Genomic DNA, 18,522 nt, shown 5'->3' with positions numbered 1-18,522 from the left:
TCTGGTCTATGGGGTGTGTTAACCCTCCCTGAGGGGGCCTCTGTTCCCTCAGGGAATGGACAAACTAGCTGTCTGGTTCCAAATGTTCTCTTTCCAAAACAGCGCCAGGAGCATCAGAGGCCTCCCAAATATTGTTTCCTATCCCCTCTCTGGATCATTCTAGGTTGGGCCAAACGTCAAAGATAACCCTAACAAGAATGGCTATCATGTGTGAAGTACTGACCACCATGTACCAAGCATTTTATCATTACTTCTTACAACGAATCTGTGAGGTTGGGATACTCATGGCCCATTTTACAGCTAGAGAAACGGGAGCTCTTGGAGGTGGCATGACTTATTTAGTGTCTCAGAGAAAAGAATCAGGACAGGTGAGGGGCCGAGCCCCAGACCTGAGTGACTCCTGAGCCCATGTGCTCCTCCACCCGTCTGTGAGTTCCAGTTTGAGAGAGGAGGAACTCTCCAAGGTTGTCCAATCACAGAGAAGGCTCGAAATGGCAAGAACAGGAGACTGAAAGGCAGACAGGCTTGGACTCCACACCTAACTTGTACTATACTCTGTGATACAGGCTTTGAAAATCAGAACAAAAATTTCTACTTTAAATGACTATTATGAGTATCACTGAGTTGCTGGGTTCAGTGTCTGGTCCAAGCTAGACGTTAAAGATGGCCTGCCCACCTTCCCTGTCACACCCAATCCTGCCTAACACCCACCAATCTTGTTCAAGACCAGGACCAGCTTCTTGTTGCCTTGTGCTCGCAGGACAGCCTCCTCCATTTGGAAGCAGCGGCAGCCTAATGGGTCTCTGGCATCCAGGACTTCCAGAATCACATCAGAGTATTCCACCACCTGCAGGGCAGAGGACCAGGGGATAAGGGCAGGGAAAGGATATGGTAGCAGTGACGCAGTCCCGTGAAACAAAAAGTCTCCATCTCAGTCAGGAAAAAACAGAAATGGAGAGGAAATGAGGCTGGACTGGAACCCTCCCCCGAAAGCCTGAAGAAATGGAACCCTGTACCTTACGAAACTCCTTGTAATAAGCCTTCCTTGTGGCCTCGTCATCCAGCTGAGGAAACATATTTAATTCCTGCAAAACTTCCTCCTAAAGGAGAAAAAAAAGAGAAGGGTCCAGGGGAGGAGGGGGAGAGAGAGAGAAAGAGAAGCAGGGCTTTGGAAACTATAGGAGGCTTAAAAAATCATGTGAGTCCTGGCCATCAGAGAAATGCAAATCAAAACCTCAATGAGATACCATCTCATATCAGTTAGAATGGCAATCATTAAAGAGTCAGGAAACAACAGGTGCTGGAGAGGATGTGGAGAAACAGGAATACTTTTACACTGTTGGTGGGACTGGAAACTAGTTCAACCACTGTGGAAGACAGGGTGGCGATTCCTCAAGGATCTAGATCTAGAAATACCATTTGACCCAGCCATCCCATTACTGGGTATATATCCAAAGGATTATAAATAATGTTACTATAAAGACACAGGCACACCTATGTTTACAGCAGCACTATTCACAATAGCAAAGACTTGGAACCAACCCAAATGTCCATCAATGATAGACTGGATTAAGAAAATGTGGCACATATATACCATGGAATACTATGCAGCCATAAAAAAGGGTGAGTTCATGTCCTTTGTAGGGACATGGATGAAGCTGGAAACCATCATTCTCAGCAAACTATCGCAAGGACAGAAAACCAAACACCGCATGTTCTCACTCATAGGTGGGAATTGAACAATGAGAACACTTGGACACAGGAAGGGGAACATCACACACTGGGGCCTGTCGTGGGGTGGGTGGGGGGGGAGGGATAGCATCAGGAGATATACCTGAATGACGAGTTAATGGGTACAGCACACTAACACGGCACGTGGATACATACGTTAACAAACCTGCATGTTGTGCACATGTACCCTAGAACTTAAAGTAAAATAATAATTAAAAAAGAAAATCATGGGAGTCTCAGGCCACCAAAAAGTAGCTTTGACCAACCAATAAAGCTGGGAACTGGAAGAAAAATGGACAGAACCCCATGGTTCATGTGTGTGACTATGTGTATGCCTGTGCTTGAGCACCAGGTGGAGACCTGAGTGTGCACATGGGTGTGAAAGGGAGGGATGAAAGAGGAAGGTGTGAAAAAAACAATCTATGAGGGACATAGGATGGGGGAGGCATACACACTGCATGTCAGAAAAGGGAGTATGAGCTGGCAAGCGTGTATTCTGTGTGTGAGACAAGAACATCTGCCAAAAAGGCAGCAAGAAGCCCCAGAAGGAAACAACATTCCCTCACATATGCTCCTCTCTGTCTCTCAATCCTCTCCTCATACTCTCGCTCCCTCTGCCCCAACCCCATCCCCTGGTCACATGTAACTCTCCCAGCCCCCGATCCCACCACTAGCCCCAGTCTTTAGGCTCAACCTTGGGAGAGAGGAGCTCTCCAGGGGTGTCCAGTCACGGGTAAGGCTCAAAATGGCCCTTTATCTCCCTCTATCCCTCCTTTCCTCCCTTTGACCCTCCCCACGGTTTTCCATCGTCTCTACACTGATTCCCTTGTTCCCCTCCAACAACTTCACACCCTTCCTTCTTCCCTTTCACAGAAAAACGGCAAAAGATGCTTTGAGCAAACCTACCCAGGGGCAAGGACTCCACTCTTACCTTACGCTCAAACTCCTCCTGGCGTCTTAGGACATCCTGACAGTAGCTCTCGATGGTCCTGCGTTTTTGTCTTTCATGTTCCCGGGCAGCTTGCTGCTTCTCCCTCATCTCCTCAACCTAACAAGTGAAAACACATTGGGGCTGGAGCTGACTGGGTCTGCAGCCTAAGGGACGGATGGGTGACAGACAGAGGAAATGGCACGACAAGGCAGAGGTGGGAGGAGCAGGGTCCAGGGAGAGGGAAGATATAACAGCAGGAGATGAGGGTTTGAGAAGAAGAAAAAGAGAGATGAAGGGAAGAGTGGCAGAGAAAAATAAAAAGAGAGTATAAAAAGCAGAGAGAGAATGTATCCTAGGCAGGTGGAACCACTTAAGACCAGAGATGGAAAGAAGTCAAGGTCTTGGGACGCTTCATCATTTAAAGATAAGGAAGAAGGCCGGGCAGGGTGGCTCACGCCCGTAATCTCAGCACTTTGGGAGGCCGAGGCAGGTGGATCACCTGAAGTCAAGAGTTCAAGACCAGCCTGACCAACATGGTGAAACCCCATCTCTACTAAAAATACAAAATTAGCCGGGCATGGTGGTGTACACCAGTAATCCCAGCTACTCAGGAGGCTGAGGCAGGAGAATCGCTTGAACCCAGGTGGTAGAGGTTGCAGTGAGCTGAGATCACACCATTGCACTCCAGCCGGCGCAACAAAGTGAAACTCTATCTCAAAAAAAAAAGATAAGAAAGAGGAAAAAGTGGCAAAAGAGACTGTCAGTGGCTAGTCAAAGAAGAAGAAAGACATCCAGGAGAGTGAGATGACAAGAAAGTCCACGTGCTTCAGAGAAAGCATGGCCTCAAATGCTGAGCATTCTGATAAGATGAGGGAAGAACAATATCCATGAATGTGATGTCAGGGAAGGCGCTGATGAGGCCAGCAGGGGTAGTGTCAGCAGAGCAGTGGAAACATAAGCCAGACGGCAATGGACTGGGTGGTGAGCAAATGGAGACATAAATCCAGTATCATGGTAACCTCCCTCTCTCCCGGCTTCCACAAATAGCCTCAACAACCCTAACAACTCTTGCCTTTGCCCTTCCATTCAACACTTCTGCAGACCTGGCATTCAAGGCAGGCCCTCTCTCTCCCCACCAAGGCAAAAAGCTTACCCTCTTCTTCTTTAATTCAGTCTCTCGATTGGCATGATCATTGGGATGCACAAAATGAGGTACAGAGGGCACTTTGGAGGTTGCTTTCTTCCCATTTTGCTTTGCAGTCTGGCCACCACATAAGAGAAAAAAAACCAGAGGTAATGAACCCATGGAAATCACCTCAAAAAGGCAGCAAGAAGCCCTAGAAGGAAGACAATATCCCCTCATAAATGCCCCTTCTATCTCTCAATCCTCTCCTCCCACTCCCAAGGTGAGCAGCAGGAGTTAAAGCTTCTCAGAGAAGTGTAGTTGTGGGGACAAAGAAAGGAGAGGTAGGCAAAAAGGGTTCCATCCCCAAAGATCTGCCCGTCTGGCTGGTAGAGCTCGTCTCTCCCATAGCCAGGCAGGGACTGACAAAGAGACCTTTCAGAGGGGAAGGGCAGCTGGGAAGGTTTCCCAAGGCCCAGGGAAAACCTTTCCAGACAAGTGACTCTCAAAAGAGTGGTCCTCAGACCAGCAGTAGCAGCAGCACCTGGGAGCTTGCTAGAAATACAAATCATCGGATGCCATGTCAGACCTACTGAATCAGAAACTCTGAGGTGGGGCCCAGCAATCGATGTTTTCCCCCATCCTCCAGGTGATTCTAGAGGACTGGTTAAAGTTTGAGAGCTTCACCCACGCTAAACTGTGAGAAGCCAAGCATTCTCTGGCCTATACCTTCTTCTCATTGCTCTTTCCCAAGCCTTACTTACCCACACCTTTCCCAGCAGGACCAGGAGATCCAGGAACCAAAGATGATGTTTTGGCCTCCCTCTTCTCCATAAGAAACAGGGACTTGAGAATCAGACAGTCTCAAATCCCAGTTGTGTTACCTTGAACCTAGGAACTTTCTCACTGACAGTTTTCTCAACTAAAACATGGGGATAATGATAATCCCTACCAAGGTAAATCAAGCACAAAGCTGCATATGGCTTGGGAAAAATGCTGCTGATTCTCTGCTGCGGCCACCTAGAGAGGGAGGGAAAGCCAGATCCACTGACTCCAATGTGGCACTCTGTCCAGAGTCACCCAATATTTACTGGGTTTAGTGGGCCTCTCCTGGGACAAGCAACCTGCTCTTGACCTTCCCATCAACAACAGGCATACCTTACCTGAGGGCAGAGCCAACTTATCTTCCTGTGGCCCCTGGTACCTTCACCTGGCTTTTTATTTTCTACAAAAGAAAAAAGAGAAAGAAAAGAGCCATCATCTACCTACTCGATATTTGTTGACATCTGAATCAAGGCCAGGCCACACTGGGAACCTAGCTAGGAAGCCTCAGATACCATGTCTGTATAGATTCAGCACAAGACAAGAGATGCGGATGGCAGCAATAGTATCGGAGGAAGTACTGGATATAATGTTTGCAACATTATTTCACTGCAAACTCAAATAATTCTGAGAGGAATTCTGTACAGAGAGTAACCTGAATGTGTGCTTGTGACTCCTCTTTCCCCCAGAACTTCCTACTGGGGGCAACTCAACAATTTAAGTGCCAGGCTGAGGTGAGGGAGTTGGCACCATGAGAAGGTAATCTAAGGAGTCCCAGCCCACTAAGCCTGGGCAGATGCCCTCAGTATGTGGGGAAACAACTGTCCCTTCCTGCTGACCCTGCTCAGGCCATTGCCTCCAAAGGGACTTGACCTACTCAGCCAAAATGCTGCCGCCTCCCTCAGATACAAAAAGGAGAGATCTACCACTTCTCCAATCATGACTTAGCAAAGCTCAGGAACTTATGAGGCCTCTCCCGTTCTTCAATCAGAAGTCCCATCTCTCATTCCGTTCACAGCTGGCCTATTGGAAAGAATGGCTCCCTTTAATTCTTACCACCTTCATAGGGGCTCAAGGAATTCCTAGAGAGACAGGAGTTTCTGGAAGGTCAGGATATATACAAACAAATATATTATATGAGCAGCTCAAGAATACCACACAGAGAACAGGCTCCACAATCACATCAGTTGACTCCCACTGCAGAGTTAATGTAGGAAACAGAACTTAAATTCTACTGCAAATTCTTTTTTTTTTTTTTTTTTTTTTTTGAGACCGACCCTTGCTCTATTGCCCAGGATGGAGTGCAGTGGTGTGATCTGGGCTCACTGCAACCTCTGTCTCCCAGGTTCAAGCGACTCTCCTGCCTCAGCCTCCCAAATTCATATACAAAAACACGAATTTTTATATTTTTAGTAGAGACGGGGTTTCGCCGTGTTAGCCAGGCTAGTCTTGAGCTACTGCAAATTCTTAAGGAGAATCAAGAAGATACTTCAAAGGAACTGTGTGAGAAAAAAAGATTTCCCAAAACTTGACACTGAATAAAAATTCAAAAGCCGGGTGCAGTGGCACATACTTGTAGTCCCAGCTACATGGGAGGTTAAGGTAGGAGGATCCCTTGAGCCCAGGAGTTCTAATCCAGCCTGGGCAACATAGCTAAACCCCATTTCTCAAAAAAAATACACAAACACAGACTGCTCTAACAGTCAAAACTGAAGCTGGGCACAGTGGCACCTGCCTGTTGCTAGCTGGGAGGCTGAGGCAAGAGGATCACTTGACCCTAGGAGTTCGAGAACAGCCTAGGCAACATAGTGAGACTCTGTCTCTTAAAAAAATTCAATAGAAATAGTGAAAAACAAAAAAGACATCACTAACAATCAAATTAATACGCTAGAAGACCAAAGGAGGGAGCTCACTTAGAGCAAAAATTCAAAGAAATGGAAATGATGAGCAAAAATATAAAAGAAAAAATGGACAATAGAGCCAAGAAAGCTAAAATCTAAACAACAGGAGTTCCTGAAAGAGAAAAGGGTACAAATGGAGAAGCAATAATTTTCTGAAATAACAGACAAAAGTTCCTTAAGTTGAACATAGGCTTGAGGTTTCAGATTGGAAAGAAACAGGCAGCAACAAGATTAACAACCAAGGCTGGGCACCATGGCTCACCCTGTCATCCCAGCATTTTGGGAGGCTGAGGTGGGAGGATCGCTTGACACCAGGAGTTTGAGACTAATCCAGGCAACATAGTGAGACCTCATCTATACAAAAAAAAATTTTTAATTAGCCCAGTGTGGTGGCACGTGCCTGTAGTCCTAGCTCTCAGGAAGCTGAGGCAGGAGGACTGGTTGATCCCAGGAGTTCAAAGTTACAGTGAGCTACGATGGCACCACTGCACTCCAGCCTGGACAACAGAGACCCTGCCTCAAAAAAAAAAAAGAAAAGGAAAACAGAAAAAAAAAAGATTAACAACCAAAAAGACATACCCTGGACATATCCTGATGAAATTTCTGAATTCCAAAGATAAAGAGATAAAATTCTAACCAATAGATCACTCTTATTATGTGAAGGTAACAAAAAGACATTTTCAGGTGAGCAAAGATTACCACCTGTCTTTTTTCTTTTCTTTTTTTTTTTTTTTTTTTTTTTTTTGAGACAGAGTCTCGCTCTGTCACCCAGGCTGGAGTGCAGTGGTGCCACCTCAGCTCACTACAACCTCCACCTCCTGGGTTCAAGGAAATCTCCTGCCTCAGCCTCCGGAGTAGCTGGGATTACAGGCGTGCACCACTGTGCCTGGCTAATTTTTGTACTTTTACAAAAGACGGCGTTTTGCCATGTTGGCCAGGCTGGTCTCAAACTCCTGGCCTCAAGTCATTGGCTCGCCTCAGCCTCCCAAAGTGCTCGGATTACAGGCATGAGCCACCACGCCTGGCCCTGTGTTTCCCTTTGGATAAAACTACTGGCAAAATAAAAATTAAATCAGAATAAAGATCCCAAGCAAAAGGAAACAAATAGTGGTGGGCAGGAAATCTAGTAAAACTTATCACTGAGGCCAGGAGTGATGGCTCACAGCTACAATCCCTGCACTTTGGGAGGCCAAGGCGGGTAGATCACTTGAGGTCAGAAGTTCAAGACCAGTCTGGCCAACATGGTGAAACCCATCTCTACGAAAAATACAAAAATTAGCCAGGCGTGATGGCACACACCTGTAATCCCAGCGACTCAGGAGACTGAGGCAGGAGAATCTCTTGAACCCGGGAGGTGGAGGCTGCAATGAGCCGAGATGGTGTCACTGCACTCCAGTCTGGGCAGCACAGTGAGACTCCACCTCAAAAAAAAAAAAAAAAAAAAAAGAAAAAGAAAGAAAGAAAGAAAGAAAGAAAGAAAGAAAGAAAGAAAGAAAGAAAGAAAGAAAGAAAGAAAGAAAGAAAGAAAGAAAGAAAGAAAGAAAGAAAGAAAGAAAGAAAGAAAGAAAGAAAGAAAGAAAGAAAGAAAGAAAAGAAAGAAAGAAAGAAAGAAAGAAGAAAGAAAGAAAGAAAGAAAGAAAGAAGAAAGAAAGAAAGAAAGAAAGAAAGAAAGAAAGAAAGAAAGAAAGAAAGAAAGAAAGAAAGAAAGAAAGAAAGAAAGAAAGAAAGAAAGAAAGAAAGAAAGAAAGAAAGAAAGAAAGAAAGAAAGAAAGAAAGAAAGAAAAGAAAATCACTGAATCTAAACAACCAAGCTCTCATGTGGCTAAGAACTGGAAGATATATTAAGAAAGGATTCTAAGGGCCAGCCGCAGCGGCTCACGCCTATAATCCCAGCACTTTGGGAGGCCGAGGTAGGTGGATCATTTAAGCTCAGTAGTTCAAGACCAGCCTGGGCAACATGGTGAAACCCTGTCTCTACAAAAAAATGCAAAAATCAGCTGGGGGCCAGGCGCGGTGACTCGCGCCTGTAATCCCAGCACTTTGGGAGACCAAGGTGGATGGATCACTTGAGGTCAGGAGTTTGAGACCAGCCTGCCCAACGTGGTGAAACCTCGTCTCTACTAAAAATACAAAAATTAGCTGGGTATGTTGGCACGCGCCTGTAATCCCAGCTACTCGAGAGGCTGAGGCAGGAGAATTGTGTGAACCCAGGAGGTGGAGGTTGCGATGAGCCAAGATCGCACTACTGTACTCCAGCCTGGGCGACAGAGCAAGACTCTGTCTCAAAAAAAAATTATCCAGGTGTGATGGCACATGCCTGTTGTCCCAGCTACTCAGGAGGATGAGGCAGGAAGATCACTTGAGCCCAGGAGGCAGAGGTTGCAGTGAGCCATGATCACACCACTGCACTCTAGCCTGGCCGACAGAGTGAGACCCTGTCTCAAAAAACCAAACAAACAAAAAAAGGATTCTTAAAATCCAAGAAGCATATCATAAGGAAATAGCTCAGAACTGAAATATCAAATGATTTCAACAAAATCCAGAAATCAAGTAATGGGGGTTGGAAAAGCAAAAGCATGAAAGCATGCTAAAGGTTTCGTTTTGAAAGGGTAGGTTACAAAATAGTCATTATTCAACTTTAGTAAAGTGAGAGAGAAATACAGAATTAATTATGTTTGATATAAATATGAATACAATTACCAACATAACTTTAATTACTGATGGAGGATTGTTTAAAAACTTCATCAAGTTAGCAAAGCATAAATAAGGGAATAAGAGGAAACAAAATAAACAATAAATATAAAATAAGATGGCAGAGGGCCATGCATGGTGGCTCACACCTGTAATCCCAGCAGTTTGGAAGGCTGAGGTGGGCGCGTCACGAGATCAGGAGTTCGAGACCAGCCTGGCCAACATGGTGAAACCCTGTCTGCACTAAAAATACAAAAATTAACTGGATATCGTGGCAGGCACCTGTAATCCCAGCTACTCAGGAGGCTGAGGCAGGAGAATCGCTTGAACCCAGGAGGCGGAGGTTGCAGTGAGCTGAGATCGCACCATTGCACTCCAGCCTGGGTGACAGGGCGAGACTGCCTCTCAAAAAAATAAATAAATAAAAAATAAGACGGTAGAAATCTGACCAGACATAAACGTCTCATAACAAATATGAATGGGTCAAATTTAAATAACCAGTATAAATAAACACAAAACAGACCTCCAGTCTCCTTTCTTCTGAAGTACTCATGTTGCAACAACAACAACAACAAAAAAAATGTGAGGTTTGGAATGAACCAGGTCTGGACATTTTACTCAACAATTTCCATCAGCCTAACTTCCCTGGAAACTGAGTGCCTGCAATGGATACAAGCACACAATGAAAGAAAATACATCACTTGGAGAGAAAAAGAATGTGCTTCAGAGGGGAGAAGAGAAGCGGGGAGGAAAAAAGGAGAAGGGGGTACAGTCAGTCATCCCTCCCAGCACTCAGGAGCCTCTGCTCATAGATTTTTCAACAACTCCAGAGAGAAAACAGCCACCCATTTTATAACCAGCAGACATTCTTACTCTGGCTCAACAACTACCTAGCTATATGACCTTGAAGAACTTTTTAACACCTCTCTGAGCCTCAATGCATCCACCAACATCATCTAGGCCTAAAATCACCAATTTATCAGTACTCAAAAGCAGATCTCTGTATTCGTTAATCCCATATCTCCCATACTGTCACCCACAGATGTCCCTGTACACCCACTGACTTCATTCCTCTCATCCTTCCTCTGCCATAGCATCAAACTCCCCACAACATTCTCTGAAACTCCCACCTGGGTGATCAACACTCCCCTAACAACCTCTCCCTGGGATCAATTCCCCAAGCTCCTGCCTTGAGACTTGGCTCTCCCAAGGACAATGTTTCACTTGCAGGCCTCTCAAAAGGTGGTGGTTGTTTTCACTGGCACATGTTTATCCTGGGGTCAGTAGGTAGAGAACGTAGTCCTCCAGACTCACTAGTGCCAAGCTGAGACTATTTTTCCCTCTTGTTAGAAAGAAAAAAAAAAAAAAAGAAAGAAAAACCAGGTGTGGTAGCTCACACCTGTAATCCTAGCACTTTGGGAAGCCAAGGTGGGAGGATTGTTTGAGCTCAGTAGTTCAAGACCAGCCTGGACAACACAGAAAAACCCTCATCTCTACTGAAAAAAAAAAAAATTAGTGGGGCATAGTGGCAAATGCCTGTAGTCCCAGCTACTCAGAAGGCTGAGGCAGGAGGATCGCTTGAGCCCAGGAGGCTGAGGCTGCAATGAGCTATGACAGCGCCACTACACTCCAGCCTGGGTGACAGAGTGAGACACCATCTCAAAAAATGTGTGGAGAGGGATAGGATAAAAACCCTGCTCTTTTTGAGGCCCCAACTAGGCTGCTATGCCTGTCATCTATGACTTACTTTTCCTCATCTATTGAAGCACCTGGTTCATTGCTTTTCTTTTGACCCAACTCCTGCCACCAACAACCTGGGTGACTTTGGAGATCGCCAGGCAACCCTTCCAACAATCTAGATTTCCCACTTCCTTGACATCTTCACCTCCAAGGATCTCCACTCAATCATAGCCACTCACCCACCCATTCCTATGGTTACACCTATGGGGGAACCACCTGTAACTGCTTGAACTTCTGAAAGCAGTCTCAGACACCCCTCTGTCCTATCTTCAAGACCATTTGTACAACCTCTTGGAGACCTGAACGTTCTACTCAGTTCCTTATTTGTCAGCCATCCTTCTTCCCTTCCTGACCAGCTAGCATCCCACAGTCTATTACAATCGCACTTCTGCACAAAGTCGCAATTCCTTTGCCCCTCCATTGTCCTACTATGACATCTTTATCAGTGTTTGGTAACCAACCAGCAGGCAGACAAGGCAGGCAAGTAGGCAAGTTCCATGGATTATACACCTGTGCCACCAACACCAATAGTTGTAAACATTTTTTTTTTTTTTTTTGAGATGAAGTCGCGCACTGTCACCCAGGCTGGAGTTCAATGGCGCGATCTCAGCTTACTACAACCTCCGCCTCCCGGGTTCATGTGATTCTCCTGCCTCAGCCTCCCAAGTAGCTGGGATTACAGGCACACACTACCACACTCGGCTAATTTTTTGTATTTTTAGTAGAGATGTGGTTTCACTATGTTGGCCAGACTGGTCTCGAACTCCTGACCTCGTGATCTGCCCACCTTGGCCTCCCAAAGTGCTGAGATTACAGGCGTGAGCCATCTTGCCCTGCCAGTTGTAAACTTTTTAAGTGGTAGAACACTCCCCCCTTAAAAAATAACCACTCAAACATGAACAGTGGCCAGGCGCCGTAGCTCACGCCTGTAATCCCAGCACTTTGGGAGGCCGAGGCGGGTGGATCCCTTGAGGTCAAGAGTTGGAGACCAGCCTAGCCAACATGGCGAAACCCCATCTCTACTAAAAATACAAAAAAAAATAACCGGGCGTGGTGGTACGCACCTGTAATCCCAGCTACTCAGGAGGCTGAGGCAGAAAAATCGCTTGAGACCAGGAGGCAGAGGTTGCAGTGAGCCGAGACCATGCCATTGTACTCCAGCCCGGGCAACAGAGCGAGACTCCATCTCAAAAAAATAAAAAATAAGCCAAGCATGGTGGCTCACACGTATAAACACAGCACTTTGGGAGGCCAAGGTGGGCAGATCACTTGAGACCACAAGTTCAAGACCAGCCTGGCCAACATGGTGAAACCCCATCTCTACTAAAAATATAAAAATTAGCTGGGTGTGGTGGCAGGCGCCTATAATCCCAGCTACTCGGGAGGCTGAGGCAGGAGAACTGCTTGAACCGGGAGGCGGAGGTTGCAGTGAGCCAAGATCTTGCAGTGAGCCACGATCCTGCCACTATACTCTAGCCTGGGGGACAGAGCAAAACTTCATCTCAAAAAAAATTTTTTTAATGTAAAAATAAAAAATAAAAAATAGGCTGGTCCCAGTGGCTCATGCCTGTAATCCCAGCACTTTAGGAGGCAAGGCGGGATAATCATCTGAGGTCAGGAGTTCAAAACCAGTCTGGCCAACACGATGAAATCCCATCTCTACGAAAAATTTAAAAATTAGACAAGTGTGGTGGCAGGCACCTGTAATCCCAGCTACTCGGGTGGCTGAGGCTGGAAAATCGCTTGAGCCCAGGAGGCGGAGGTTGCAGTGAGCTGAGATCACACCACTGTACTCCAGCCTGGGCAGACAGAGCGAGACTCTGTCTCAAAAAAAATAAAAAATTTAAAAGAATGCACAACAGGTAAAACTGCATTTGAACACTCTTCAGCACTCCTCAAAAACATTCCCAGACTTGATCATCATCATTTGGGTCCAAGATATCCCCAGGCCAGAGTGCAGACAGCTGCACCACATGGTACCTCCCCCCATCTTTCCCAGCAATCACCCCAGTTAGTCTGATCATTAATTGCAATTTACCAGTGAAGGTCTTGGTTTTGTGTGCAAATAGGAAGTTTTTCTATTAAATTTTCACCATTTTCCTCACTAATGTAGATGTGTAGAATTATTCTATATTTTTAACAGGTAATAGTCATATGATTCCAAAATAAAAAGGTGTTATTTTGGCCGGGCGCGGTGGCTCAAGCCTGTAATCCCAGCACTTTGGGAGGCCGAGGCGGGCGGATCACGAGGTCAGGAGATCGAGACCATCCTGGCTACTAACAAGGTGAAACCCCGTCTCTACTAAAAAAATACAAAAAACTAGCCGGGCGAGGTGGCGGGCGCCTGTAGTCCCAGCTACTCGGGAGACTGAGGCAGGAGAATGGCGTAAACCCAGGAGGCGGAGCTTGCAGTGAGCTGAGATCCGGCCACTGCACTCCAGCCTGGGCGGCAGAGCGAGACTCCGTCTCAAAAAAAAAAAAAAAGGTGTTATTTTGAGGTCTCCCTCCCATGCTTGTCCCTATCCATTGCAGTCCCCTCACTGCCACAAGAAAGCACTTTATTAGTTTATTGTGCATCATTTTCTTTATGTAAATACCAATATACTTATTTCCTTCCATTTTCTTCCATAAAAGATAACATACTGTAGTCCTGTGGGCCAACTTCTTTCAGTTAGCAAATCTGAACATCTTTCCATCTAATAGTCTTTCCACACAATACAGTTTTTACATACAATCTTTCTATACAATACTTCTTTATTTTTTAAACAGCCAGAATTCTTAAGTATGCATATATCCTACTTTATTTAACCAGGTAATTTTTGTCTTTTCCATCACTATCAATATTTTTATCATCTAGTATTAGATGTTCCTAAATAAAGTATAATTACCACCTTTCTTGTGTTACTTATAAATATGATTATTTGGTCAGGCATGGTGGTTCACGCCTGCAATTCCAGCACTTTGGGAGGCCAAGGCAGGCGGATCACTTGAGGTCAGGAGTTCAAGACCAACCTGGCCAACATGGCAAAACCCCGTCTCTACTAAAAATACAAAAATTAGCCAGGCGCAGTGCCAGGCACCTGTAATCCCAGCTACTCCAGAGGCTGAGGCAGGAGAATCGCTTGAGCCCAGGAGGTGGAGGTTGCAGTGAGCTGAGATGGCACCACTGCTCTCTGGCCTGGGTGACAAAGCAAGACTCCATCTCCAAAAAACATGAAAATTAAAATTTTAAAAAAGTATGATTATTTGCTTTTGGTATTAACAGTATGATTCTTGATGACATTTTTATGATTATATAAAAAATGTATTAAGTTTTTTCCCACCAGGCTGTCCACTGGCAGGGCCAGCACTTACACAGAAAACAGAGCCACTGGGTTGCACAATCCTCATCCAGCCTACCCAGTGCCAGTGTACTATCCAAATGTTATCATTTTCTTTTCTTTTTTTGTTTTGTTTTTTTCTTTCTTTTTTTTTTTTTTTTTTTTTTTGAGATAGCGTCTCAGTCTGTTGCCCATACTGGAGTGCAGTGGCATGATCTTGGCTCACCACAACCTCTGCTTCCCAGGCTCAAGCAATTCTCCTCTGCCTCAGCCTCCCAAGCAGCTGGGATTACAAGCACGCTCTTAACCACTAGTACAACTTATGGTACCAACTGATAGAGAAAAATGTTAGGACATGTTGGGGTTATAGGCAGTGTGATATGTTATTTATCGCAATTCACCTCAGATCAAATCACTTAACCTTGCTAAGCCTCAGTTTCCTCATCTATAAATTGAGAATGGGGCATAAGGGAAACATTCTCTCACAAGGAAGTCAGGAAGACAGCAATGATACCATATGAAAAAGACCCAGACTGAGTGATCTGAAACATATTCAGCAGTTTTTAAAAGCTGCTGTGAAGGCCGGGCGCAGTGGCTCACGCCTGTAATCCCAGCACTTTGGGAGGCCAATAGGGGCAGATCACTTGCGGTCAGGAGTTCGAGACCAGCCTGGCCAACATGGTGAAACTCCGTCTCTACTAAAAATACAAAAAGTAGCCTGGCATGGTGGCACACATCAATAATCCCAGCTACTCGGTAGGCTGAGGCAGGAAATGCTTGAACCCGGGAGGCGGAGGTTACAGTGCACTGAGATTGCACCACTGCACTCCAGCCTGGGTGACAGAGCGAGACTCCATCTCAAAACAAAACCCAAGCCGGGCGCAGTGGCTCAAGCCTGTAATCCCAGCACTTTGGGAGGCCGAGACGGGCGGATCACAAGGTCAGGAGATCGAGACCATCCTGGCTAATACGGTGAAACCCCGTCTCTACTAAAAAATGCAAAAAACTAGCCGGGCGAGGTGGCGGGCGCCTGTAGTCCCAGCTACTCAGGAGGCTGAGGCAGGAGAATGGCGTAAACCCGGGAGGCGGAGCTTGCAGTGAGCTGAGATCCGGCCACTGCACTCCAGCCTGGGCGACAGAGCAAGACTCCGTCTCAAAAAAAAAAAAAACCAAACCCAAAACAACAAAAAGTTGCAGTGAAATTCTATGAATATTCATTACAAGCACAGGATTGGGAGGGGTGGTAAAGGAAACTCACTGTGTCTAAGTTTCATCGCGATGACCAGCTTGAAAGCAGATAGATTCAAATCTGATTGTTCTCTTCCTGTAAGAATGGGAGAAGAAGCAATTTGAAGACAGCTGGGAACCACAATGCCACAAGCCCCCTCCTAAGTCCCCTAAAAGTAAAATGTTAAAGAACATTATGAGGAAGCCGTAATAATTAGGAAAACTGGGAGAAGCTGAAGCTAGAGCCTCATATGGCTGAGTCCACACAGAGAAGGAAGTGTCATATTACCCAAAGGGAGGAATAGGTCTCAACCTCATCCCGGGTGGAGTCAGTGGCTCAAATCATCAGATGAGGTCTTTGGTTCTTACTCCTCCACACTGTAGTGTTATATTCTAGGTAGAAGACTAGTGCTAAACACCTCCACACTGAGGGGAAAGGGGCACGCAAGGATGGTCTACTTCTATATGGGGTGATAATAGTGCCTCTTTTCCCAAGTAGGGGATTCTATATCTCATCTACCCTCTGGAGAGGTGGTGGGAAAGGGCGTAAATAGAGCCCAGGAGTCTACCCTGGGGAAAAGGGGCCTGAGAACAGAGATTCTTTTTTGTTGTTGTTTTTTGTTTTTTTTTTTGAGACGGAGTCTCACTCTGTGGCCCGGGCTGGAGTGCAGTGGCCGGATCTCAGCTCACTGCAAGCTCCGCCTCCCGGGTTTACGCCATTCTCCTGCCTCAGCCTCCCCAGTAGCTGGGACTACAGGCGCCCACCACCGCGCCCGGCTAGTTTTCTGTATTTTGTTAGTAGACACGGGGTTTCACCGTGTTAGCCAGGATGGTCTCGATCTCCTGACCTCGTGATCCGCCCGCCTCGGCCTCCCAAAGTGCTGGGATTACAGGCTTGAGCCACCGTGCCCGGCCACAGAACAGGGATTCTTACCTGAGTGTCTATATGGACTGAGATAAGTCCAAAATCTTGGAAGGGGTAAAAATCTGTGCCTATGCCTGGGGTCTATACCTTGGTGATTTGGGTTGGGAGGATTGCCATCTGTCCCCCTACTCTGGGGTGCAGAGAAACTGGGGAAACCCACAAAGTGGCTGTGTGCATCTCTGCTGCATGGGAAAAGAACCACAGATCTGTTTATCTCTAGATTGTGGGAATGGGTCCTGCATCTCTTTACCCTGGAGAGGGCTGAGGTGCGGGATCAACATGCCTGATTCCGCAACTATGCAGCTTTGAATAAGCAGGTCTGCACCTTACCTGCAGTGAGCTATTCTGGACCCTTCTATGGGAGGTGGACTGTGACAACTTTCATCTTTTATGCTGGTTGAAGTCAGCAGCACACTAACACTGAAAGAAATAGGGGCTCTGGTTCTCTGCATGGGTGGTGTGTGGAAGGGGCAGGCAATGCAGTTATAAATTAAGAGATCAGCCCTAATACTTGGGGGTGGGGGCGTCTGTGATTCTACCCTGGGTGGAGAGAAACAGATCTGAGCTCCACCACCTTGGGTAAAGGGGAGAGACCGTAGGCACTGCACTGCCGAGTAATCAACGATGTCACTCCCTCTCAACATTACAGGGAGGGAGATCTGCATATCTGCTCCTGTGGGGTATCTCCCTTGCTACATTTAGTGATTCTAAATCTTTGGGGGAGGTAGGGGAGGTAGGGGGATGATCTGTGTCTACCTCAAAAGGAGAGGAACACATCTGAGCCCCTCTACCCCCATGGCCCCTCAAGGGGCAGACCTGTCTCTTCATGGATTAAGGTCTGTTTCTGTTTGGGTGCTTCGAAAAATTACACATTCGGTAAAACGGGGGCTACGGAAGTAGGGATCAGGTCTGATTCTCCACAATGGGGACTCAATCTAACCTAGGAGGAGGGGGCAATCGGCTTAGTTGTCTATAGGATGAGGCCTATATCTGCAACCACTTTGGGAACGGGTGAGTTGGGGAGGGACACTGAGGGCTCTAAGTCTATGTATGTGAATGGGGAGGAGGTGCCCTCCCTCTGTATATTAAATGTTTCTAAGCTCCTCTATACTGGTATGGGGGCAGATACATCAAAGCCTCTGTCTGTCCTGAGGAGGTGCCTCGAGGCGGCTGTCTAGAGCCAAGCCAAGGAAGTGCCTTAAGTCGGGAGAAGTCTGCGATGCTCAGCTGGGTTGAGGGAGATGTCTCTACACGGTTGGGGTTGATGTCCCCCATTCCTTCGGTGGGTCGACTCCTGTCTATACAGGGTGAATGCAGAATGGAGCCTCACTATCTTGAGGACGATCAACGCTTCACCACACAAGTGAAGTTTGTGCCTCTCTACACCGTGTGTCCCGGGTCTACACCTTTCTAGCTGGGATGGGGCAATGCCCCTCTCCCGGCAAACTCCACTCGGCGAAAAGGCAATTAGGCGCGTTTCCACGTGTGCCACGAACCCTGCCCCTCTTCCGGGTCCTTCTACCCTGGAAGGGATCCGGCTGTTTACCTCTCTATTCCAGGCTGGCGGGCATCTTCGGTTTCACATCCAATACACGATCCTAACTGCCCGGCCGTCTAGGTAAGAAAAGAGGAGAGTGGTTTCTTACCTACACTTCCGGCGGAGATCTGAGAAGCGAGGGCAACACGACAAGTCGGTTGGGCGAGCAGATGCTCTCGCGCAGCTAGGCTCCGACTTCCGGATCCCAGGCCGGCGGCGCCCGACTCCGCCCACTGTGCGTTCTCCGCGAGGGGCGGGGCTTCTGACTGACAGCTCGCGCCCGCCCGTCCCTTCCTCGCGACCACGCTGGCCCCGCCTCCTGGCTGCCCCGTAGGTAAGGAAATAGCGGAGGAGGGAGAAGGAGGACGGCCAAGTGACCGGGAAGAAGCGGCGGGTTGACTGGTGCGGCTACATACCCTACTTGCAAGCCAAAATGTTGTCTGCGGGCATCTGTCTGGGGTTAAATATGCGTGCTTCCAAATCTCAGTAACCACGCAGTCACCACGCCCGAATCAGACAAGGGTGGGGGATGGTCTCTTTGTCTGCATGGAAGATGGCGACAGCAGGGTGTGAG

The 18,522-nt window shown here is 47.0% G+C and overlaps 1 protein-coding gene across 2 annotated transcripts in view; it reads right to left on the bottom strand.

Moving 5' to 3' along the window:
* GNL3L (G protein nucleolar 3 like) overlaps positions 1-18,148 on the bottom strand; it is a 37,016-nt gene extending 18,868 nt beyond the window's left edge. The window contains exons 1-7 of one of the 2 annotated variants that reach the window (XM_010354453.2): positions 18,058-18,148; positions 15,518-15,583; positions 4,949-5,010; positions 3,816-3,923; positions 2,663-2,779; positions 1,017-1,100; positions 712-847 (exon numbers count right to left, since the gene is read on the bottom strand). In XM_010354453.2, coding sequence (XP_010352755.1) covers positions 712-847; positions 1,017-1,100; positions 2,663-2,779; positions 3,816-3,923; positions 4,949-5,010; positions 15,518-15,533 — 523 coding nt within the window. In that variant the 5' untranslated portion in view covers positions 15,534-15,583; positions 18,058-18,148. Of the gene's footprint in view, positions 1-711; positions 848-1,016; positions 1,101-2,662; positions 2,780-3,815; positions 3,924-4,948; positions 5,011-15,517; positions 15,584-17,957 lie in introns of both variants that reach the window. The other variant, XM_030933804.1, reaches the window with a different exon arrangement.
* Positions 18,149-18,522: the final 374 nt, after the last annotated feature.

This window comes from Rhinopithecus roxellana, chromosome 7 (assembly GCF_007565055.1).
Source record: "Rhinopithecus roxellana isolate Shanxi Qingling chromosome 7, ASM756505v1, whole genome shotgun sequence".
NCBI classification, from domain to species: domain Eukaryota; kingdom Metazoa; phylum Chordata; class Mammalia; order Primates; family Cercopithecidae; genus Rhinopithecus; species Rhinopithecus roxellana.
Note: the sequence above shows the minus strand (reverse complement) of the source record. Positions and strands in the feature narration are given on the sequence as shown.